The sequence below is a fragment of the Agelaius tricolor genome, unplaced genomic scaffold (genome assembly GCF_023055355.1).
Source record: "Agelaius tricolor isolate 1412-34295 unplaced genomic scaffold, bAgeTri1.0.p SCAF_14, whole genome shotgun sequence".
Classification (NCBI taxonomy): domain Eukaryota; kingdom Metazoa; phylum Chordata; class Aves; order Passeriformes; family Icteridae; genus Agelaius; species Agelaius tricolor.
In genome coordinates, this window is record NW_027269274.1 from 3849681 (window position 1) to 3858745 (window position 9065).

Sequence of the window (9065 nt, forward strand, 5' to 3'; positions counted from 1 at the left end):
GGCACAGGACCATCCCCAAGGGGCACACCCTGTGCTTGAGAACATTGTCCAAGTGCTCCTGGAGCTCTGGCATCCATGGGACCGTGACCATTCCCTGGAGAACATGGTCAGTGCCTGACCACCCTCTGGGGAAAGAACTTTTTTCTGATACCCAGCCTAAACCTGCCCTGGCCCAGCTCCAGCCATTCCCTTGGGTCCTGTCAGCGGTCACCACAGTGCCTGCCCCTCTGCTGCCCCTCACGAGGAACTTGTAGACTGCAATGATCTCTCCTCAGTCTCTTCCAGGCTGAACAGACCAAGTGACCTCAACCACTCCTCTTATGGCTTCCCCTGAAGGCCCTAGAGGGAGAGGAGCAGCTCCAGGTGGGAGCTGGTGATGGTCAGCGTGAGGGTGAGCTACAGAAGCTGAACCACGCCTGGTGTACCAGGCTGTCTGGCAGTGAGACCAGCCCAAGGCTGTCTCACTGGATGCTCAAGGATGTCTTGGCTTTACAGGGCATGCTGATGGTAAATGTGGCTTGAAGGCATCAGTGCCAGTGTGAAAGAACTGCCTGGAGTCGTGGAGGTTCCCCGGGTGCGTTGGGTGCCATAGCCCGACCTGTGGGACCTGTGCTTCCCCTCAGGCCATGCGCGTGTCCCACCCTTCAGGGGTAGCGAGGAGCTCGTGGCGGGTGTGACCGCTGGTGAGGGCGGTGCGGGGCTGAGGGAAGGTGCGGCCGTGCCCGCTGCCCCGCCATGCCCGTGCCCGCCTGCCCCGCCGTGCCCGCGCCCCGCCGTGTTCGTCGTGCCCGCCTGCCCCGCCGTGCCCGCGCCCCGCCGTGCCCGCTGCCCCGCCGGCTGTGCGCCTGCGCCACCTAGCGGCCCGCTCTGAGGGCCCGGCGGCACAAGGCGTGCGGATGAGCTTCATTTTCAAAGTGTGAAGCACCGGCAGCGCCTTAAAATGCTAAAAACGGGGGCTGGGGTGTATTAAATGCAATTGAAAATAATTCCGGGGTATGATAATGCGGTTCCCTTCTGGTAGCCTGTGAACAGCAGAGCTTTGATGGTGTGTGGTAGCTCTGAGGGCAGCACTGTGCTGCTTGGCTAAAATTCCTGATACTTCTGTTTAGTTTTATGAATTGTCTGGAAAATATTAATTTATTCACAAGTATTAAAGAACTTTAACTCCTATCTTTAAATGATTCGTGATAATTTGGAGTTGGACTTCCCCTTTGACATGTGAACATTTCAACTTCACACTCATGCAATTCACATTCCTTCTCCATCTCCCTTCTCCACCTCCTTGATAAAATAAATATTTTAATTAATCAGTGCTTTGTCTTCAAGGTCACTTCCTGGTACAACAGTGGCTGAATGTGCATTAAATTTGAAGAAGATATATACAGTACAAACAGTGCAGGTAAGGCGCCTGGCTCTGCTACAGGAGCTGCCACATGCTATTAATGTAACTTCACACCTCAAGTTTCATTTTTCCTCCTAGGATGAGTCACACCTGTGGCTTTGCTTACCTGAGGTGTGAAACGTGAGTGGTCCTGGTGTTGTGTGTTTGTATTTCTGAGTCAGTGTTTGCATTTCATTTGGCTTTCTGGATGGGGAAAGGAGGAGGAATATTGGATTGGGCATGTGGATTCTTAAACCTTCCTGTGTTTCTGCTAGTACATTGAATATTTGATGTATTTTAAATATCTTTCCAGCCTTTTCTGCTTTTTCTAGTACAGAAATTAATTGCACAAAGACTAAAAATTGCAGCATGTGGCTTTTTTTGGGTGGGGTTTCTTTCCTTGAGTATGTTTAAAAAAATATTCTAGCAAACTGAATTAAAGGACCCTTAAACTGTGTAATACTTGCAGCAGTAAGAAATTCTGCATGTCTGTGTCATCTGCCATTGCCTAGCAGTGGGTATCTCTTGCAAATAAAATTGTATTTCTGTTTTAATACCACAGTTAGCATGACATGTGTAGCAAAGCGACATTTGTCTCACCTTAGTGCTAAGCCGACTATTTCACTATATCTCTGAAATTTTAGGGTAATGCCAGACCTTTCTCTTTGAGAAGCACACCTGTAGCAGTCTACTGAAGTTTTAAATAAGGCTTTCTCATGAAGGTCTGCACAACTTTGTACATTGCATGAGATTTCCAAACCATGTCCCTAGTTCAGGACAAAAAGAGCTCTCAAATGTTTCCACAGCCATGTACCAGTGTACTCTCTGCTCCCTCTTCTGCAAGTAGCTTTAGGGTTTGGGTACACAACCATTTAAGAGTAAGACCATAGTTGAAATGGGTATTCCATACCAAGTTTTCATATTTTTAGTAGTCTTCAATTTCTTCTTGTGGCTGGGTAGAGGTAATGGCTGTTAGGCAGAGTTGCCAAGGGCCACAAAATTTTATCACATAATGTTGCAATCCTTGTTTCTAAAGTTGTACTAGTGATTAAGAATTAGATATTACTTAATGTATTAGATAATACTTACATATTGTGTCTAGATAATACTTAATGAGTTGCACTAATGATTAATATAGCATCACCACATGTTGATGCAATTTATGTCTTTAAAAATCCTTTCTATTCCCAACTGTTAGATAAAGAGTAAAGAGATTGGAATCTTTTCAATCATCCCTCCCTGTTGCTCACTCTGCTTTTGGGTGACTTTTTATCCACCCCAAACCTCCCTGACAGCTTCTGCTTTTACCAGCAGAAACATTGGGAAATAATCCAATGGTTCCTGGTAATTTGAATCTTTGCATTTCTTCCCCACTCCTGCATTAACATGTGCATTTCAGGTTCTTTGCATCTGGTTGAAACCTTTCACTCAGACAAACTAGTTGGTTGTTGGTTAGACATTTAGTTCACCAGCATTATTGTTTGTGGTGTTTTTGTAACTCAGGATAATCATAATGATGCTTAAGTGAAGTCTTAAGTGAAGCAAGGTGGATATTTGATATAAATATATCTTTTTAATATGCTAAGGAAGTTTTATGTGCTGGTTTGTTCTGACATAGTCAGTGTAACTCTGGTTTTGATGATTTTTTCCCTCCGGATTCAAAAGGATAATCCACATTTATACTGCTTCCCTTTTTTTCCATTTTCACATATGCAGGATTGGCATCTAAAAAAAATAAAAGTAGAAATGATTCTGTAAGAAGTTCCTTTCACAGCATTTTATTATAACATAGAAGGTGCCCGTTCTCTAGGAGAAGGATGTGTAATTGGTTCAGAGGAAATTAGCAAGGAAATAAATCTGCATGAAACACTCTCTTATGTTAATGCAACTAATATTTTTCCTTTTCAAGGATTTCTGGAGTGTCTACAACAACATTCCTCCTGTGACAAACTTGCCTCTGAGATGTAGCTACCATTTAATGCGGGGAGAAAGGCGCCCGCTTTGGTACGTGTGCTGTCATCAGACGTTTCTGGGAATGGGCACTGGAATAACTTGAACGAGTGAAAGGTTTGGGACAGGAGGGTCTTGTTTCTGTTGGCTGCAAACACCTGAACTCAAGAGACCAATGAAAGAAACCCCGAGGTTCTTGTTCAGTTTAAAAGTGACTTGTACCAAAGAGTCTTTATTAAAACACAGACTATAACTTCACTGTCCACCTCTGGATGTAAATGTACAATCTGTCAGGATTGATGGGAGACCACTGATCCTGACAAATCTATATGAATCACACTGGGTATAGATAATCCAAAGACGAATTTTTAGGTTATTCTTTTAATATGGCCTTCACAGGAAACTAGAAGCCCTAATTTAAAGTCTTAGAAAAAGCATTGTGACAGAATAAACTTGAGAAGCTCACAGATTAGTGCTCTGTGCCTTTGTCATTACAAGGCAGTTTAATGGTTACATCTGCCCTGACCTTCAGCAGCTCCAGTCTTTTTTTAATAAGGGCAATTAATTTCTAGCTGTCACAAAACTGAAATGAAGTGTGCTCATGTTCTTTTATTAAACAGAATAAACGGAAGAGTAAAAAGCTGCTTCTGTGAAAATATGCCAGAGGTTTTCCAAAATTAAAGGTTACCATAGTAAAATGTAAAATTGTTTTGTGGCTTGTTCCCATGCAGTGTGCAGCCACTTCAAAGACGGTCTGTAGTCAGGGAAAATACAAGCGTTTTCCAACTCACAAAACTTAGGAAAAGGATTAGGTGTTGAGAGATACACTTCATATGAACAATGAAAGAATTATCTCTGATGTCAGAAGTCAGAGTCATGCTGCCTGGAGTTAGTAATTGCATTTCAGATGGGATTTTTCTGGGAAAATTAAACCACAAACATAGGGTTATCTAGATGTGGATTTGAATGTGTATTTTCACTAATCTATTTCCCATAACAGGGAAGAAAAAAGCAATGCCAAAGGAGGTATATGGAAAATGAAGGTCCCTAAAGAAAGTACGGTATGTTACATTGACTCTTTACTCAAACCTTGTTTAATAAGGGAGTTTCTTTAAACTCTGTTTGATAAAGCTGTTGTAAAGGTTTTTACTTCTTACATCACCCAACACAACAACCAAACACTACTTTAACTTTCATAACCTTTTAAAGTCAAAGAGCAGAAGTTTACTTTCCAATAATTACATATCCCTTGCTTTAGATAACATTTGGCAATGTATTACAAATAATAATGAAAGCTACAATGTTTCAATTTGGGAACATGGTAATTCCTAATCACCTTTGTTCTTGAGATTGTTTGCTTATAGGCATACAAAGAAAAAATAGAAAGACCTTTTCCTGATAATCTATGCTAAATTATATAAATTTTCATTTAAAAGTGTGAAAGATTAAGTCTATTCAGGCATATCCTTGAGCTCTAATGAAATAACTGTGTTTCTCTTTGCCTCTCTAATCAAATGCATGTGAGTAACTTCTGTGAACTGCCACAGAAAGGAGATTTGACCTCTTCACACATGGTGTTTATGTGTGTAAGTGTGCTCTGGATCAGGCCTTTAAAAAGAAAAAGTGAAGTGTCAGAAAAATGTGACAGCCTTGCAGAAGGCATTAAATGCTGAAAGATGGTAGTCAAAATTTCAGCCAAAAGTTAATTGATTTTTGCCTGTGGGCTTTTTCCCTGTGAGTTGCAGCTTTCCTCCCCTGCAGTCCCAAGTGGTCACAAAGACTGAAATTGAAATTGTCTTTTTCCTCCTATAATCCAAGGTGTGAAGATTGTCAGAAGTGACAAGTGGTTTGGAGAGCCTGAATTACTGGGCAGTGAATTTAGGGACCCCAGAGGCCTTGTTTTTCAGAGGCTGAATGACAGCCCCTTTTTGACATGAAGATACTTTTGATCTCTCCAAGTATGCACCACATGGCCTCAGTCACTTCTGAAAGGTTTGCTTGAAGGTGAACTTCAGCCAGCTTTCAGTGCCTTGTAAATAGCATAAATAACACCTTTATGCCTGTTTCTCTTTTATTTTGCTTCATTCTTCATCAAACGTGGGCACAGCATCTCCTTGGCTAAGATGAACCATCTTGTACAGACCCAACATTTAATTATATAACACAGCATGCACTTACAATAAATATTCCTTTTTGTCTAGACAACCTCAGAAAGAGAGGACACTCAAAACTGAGCTAGAAAACCTAACTTTCAATTTAAGAAATAATAATGTGAATGTAATATTTTTCTGCCTCCTTAGGCTGCAGCTTGGAAAGAGCTACTGCTAGCAACTATTGGAGAGCAGTTTACAGATTGCTGTGCAGCAGGTAATGATTGAGACATTTCTCCATCATTCTTTTCACCATATTTGCTTCTCTTCTAAGCGTGAATATCTGATAAAAGTGGCTGTTACAGTGACAGTGAATGTCCTGGTAGGAATTGTCTTTCACTGGCTATTATTCCACAAAAAAGAATGGCCTTTCTCAAGTTTACAGAGCACTTCAGAAATAACCTTTTAAATGGATTCTCACACCCTTTATACACTGATAGGGTTGTCTTGAGGTGACTTCAAGCAAACATATGATTTTCTGCTGTCCAGAGAGGTGGTTCTTGCCCTTGGCCTTGTGCTTCTGACACCACCTTTGTGCATTGCATGCTTTGTGGCATGGCCACAGCTCTCCACAAAGCTGCATCCTGAGAACTTCACACCAGAAAGGGCTTCTTCAGTGTAGCACTGAGTTACCAGCACTGGCAGCAGCAGCCTGACTGGGGCTTTATTAATTTCATTAATTTTGTTTTCTTTTTTTTTTCTGTTGCTGCCTTGACAAAATATAAAGGAAAAAGAGAGCAAAGTCTGGAAAAGCTGGTGTCTGATCTCCACCAGGTACTTTTCCTAGGGTTTTAGTTGTTTCACTCTCATCCTCCCATTTCCGCTTGTAGGCATCATTGTGGGTAAATTGTCTTTAGTAGTTCATATTGCTGACCTTACTGGAGGGAGTCTTGTGATTCCATTCTAATCAAGTCTAAGAGGGCTAATAGCAAAGATGAATAATCCTATGGCACTTCATAAAAACCGTGAGGTAATATTTCCAATAACTTCTTTCTGGTAACTACTTTGTCTGGTTTGAACATTGGTATTTTCCTCACTGGAGATTGCTCTTTTTTTTCACATCTTTATTTTTTTTCCAGCTTTTGGGCACTGTTTCATAATACATAAGTAGCAAATTAGACATGTCTCACTTTTAAAGTATTTCTTGATGGTTCTTCCCCTTCTGTGCAGATGATGAAGTAATAGGGGTTAGCGTCAGTGTTTGTGACTGTGAAGATGTTGTGCAAGTCTGGAACATGAATTCCTCTTCAGCAAGTGGAGCAAAAGTTTTACAAAAAATTCATAAACTTCTTCCACACACGTCTTTTAAAGCAGTCTTTTATAAATGTAAGTATTTTGTACTGTTCATTTCTACCTTCATTAGAAAAACAAGATGCTGGTAAGGTATTTCTATGGAAATATCCTGCCTGATTCATCATTAATCATTTAGGAATGTAGCAGCTGACATTGCATTAAAATTATGTCCCTTCAATGTAGAAGTTAGCTATCATTCAAAAGATATTTTAAATTTCATTGTACAATCTGTTTTGTATTTAATGTGCCTGATTCCCAAAACAAATTAAACAAATCTCTTAATAACTCTCAAGGCTACATACTGTCCAATTTAAGTATTAATTTAGAGGAACCATTTGCAATCAGGATTTTAAGGGATTTCATATTTTAGGCTCCCTCTAAATGATTTATCAGTTTATTCTGAAAGATCCCTTGTTGGCACATTGTCTTCTCTCTTGACTGATTTATGCATTTTTATCTTCTCTTTTTTTAATCTTTTCAACTCCTTGACAGAGTTTACATGTTCTTCTCTTCCTTTCTTTTCCTCCTCTCTTCCCTAGCCCACAGAGAGATCAAGCTTTTGAAGGCTGATGTGGAAAGCATTGAGTGCATTTTATGCCAAGATCATGTGTTGTTATTTGGTGTTTTGAGGTGGTCTGGACAAGGAGGAGGATAGTGGAAGCCCTGCAGAAGTGCTACATTGGGTTGGCCCTTTTGAGTTTCTGACATTTCACACTGGCCTATTTTTACTGAAAATGAAAAGACCCTGAACAGTTGCCTTGACCACTAAATACTTGATTCATTGCTTCTGTTGAGTTGGTGTTTTTAGTTCTTAGTTGTTTCTCTAGAAAAATATTTTGGCCACTTGTTTGTTCACCCTGATTATATTTGTTCCCATTTCTTAAAGATAGTTGGCTTCTTCTTCTGTGCTGTACTTAGTGAAAAGCAAACATGCAGAGATGCTGTGCTGCTTTTCCAAGATGTGCTGTACATAGAGAAACCCTGGCTTGGGAAAATGTGCTTTCAATTTTCACTTTGAAACATTCCTATCATGTTAAAGTTTACTCACTAGTTTGTCCCAAGAGAGAAAGAAATTGCACTGCATTTATTCTAATGTTCAGTGTAATCTGGTCCTACGGTGACAACAGCACATACTGTAAATGCAAATAGAAAAAGGTACCTTAAATGAGCAATTAAAGGGAACACATATATTTATATTTACATTGGGACTAACCCTGTGTAGGATGATTTTAATGTCTTTTGATTGTATTGATTTCAGAAAGCTCTTGTTCAGGTTAGAATGAGAAATTTCTCTGTAGGAAACCCTGCAAACTCAACACTTCTTATTTAAGGGTGATATGGTATTTATGGTTTTATATTGTATGCTCTCTTATGGTATCTTTCTGTCCATCCATGAAAAAGTGTCATGAATCATTTCTAATGAATTGTACAAACTGGATCCATTCCTCCCACTTCCTTAAATGTGTCTGCACCTACTAGGACAGTGTCAGGATTGCTGCTGACTTCAGTGCAAAGGAAGAGATCCCATTGTCTGTAGTTTCAAGCCCTCAAAACTTCCTAAGTGTCCTTTTTAAAATAAACAAAAATACAGAAAAGAAATTTGTGTTGCAGATTTAATAGGAATATAAACAGTGTTAACCTTTAAGTGTTTGTCTCTATGAACTATTTGAGGTGTTTTAATACACTACCAAAGATTGATGTGGTTCCTTTAACAAGAAGGTGCAAGGTAGAGATGAACACACCCTCTGCTGAGCCCTTCTTCATCCTTTATAGAGGTTTTTGTCTGGTAGCTCTTTAAGTTGCACTGATTTCCACATCTTTAGTATATTAAGAGGCAGCCATAAAAATGAAATAAATTTAAAAATAAGTATCACACATTTGAGATTTTTTTTTTACAACTTTATCTTGTACTTACGACTTTAACTTGTATTTATGGATTAAAACTGTGTAGTTAATGAGCATTATTAATTAAACACATTTTCGAAAATCCAAGCGTCTTGCTTCTGTAATTGCTTTCTGGGATGAAATGTTACTAGTCCTGCTTTTTCAAACCTGTGTATTTTACATTAAAACTTACTCTCTTAAAAGCTGTTTTGTTCTTAGATTAATTTTTTTTCAGTGAAGAAGTGTGAAGTACCAGTGGATACTTGCAGGGATGTACCTGGACAGCCTCCAGGCCTGTGTGATGGAGGGGAAAGGTGACTTCAGAGAAGTTAGAACACAGTGAGGAGAAATGTTTTCAACTGCTTGATGAGCAAGATTTCTCACTTGAAATATTTCCCTATCTTTGG

At 39.8% G+C, this 9065-nt stretch overlaps 1 protein-coding gene across 9 annotated transcripts in view; it reads left to right on the plus strand.

Moving 5' to 3' along the window:
* The window catches only part of EIF4E3 (eukaryotic translation initiation factor 4E family member 3), a 26060-nt gene extending 17299 nt beyond the window's left edge, over positions 1-8761 (plus strand). The window contains exons 2-7 of one of the 9 annotated variants that reach the window (XM_071439342.1): positions 1327-1399; positions 1481-3385; positions 4332-4392; positions 5632-5698; positions 6652-6807; positions 7405-8761. In XM_071439342.1, the coding sequence (XP_071295443.1) occupies positions 3243-3385; positions 4332-4392; positions 5632-5698; positions 6652-6807; positions 7405-7523 (546 nt within the window). In that variant the 5' untranslated portion in view covers positions 1327-1399; positions 1481-3242 and the 3' untranslated portion in view covers positions 7524-8761. The other 8 variants (XR_011681118.1, XR_011681120.1, XR_011681119.1 and 5 more) reach the window with 8 other exon arrangements.
* The last annotated feature ends 304 nt before the right edge of the window (positions 8762-9065 follow it).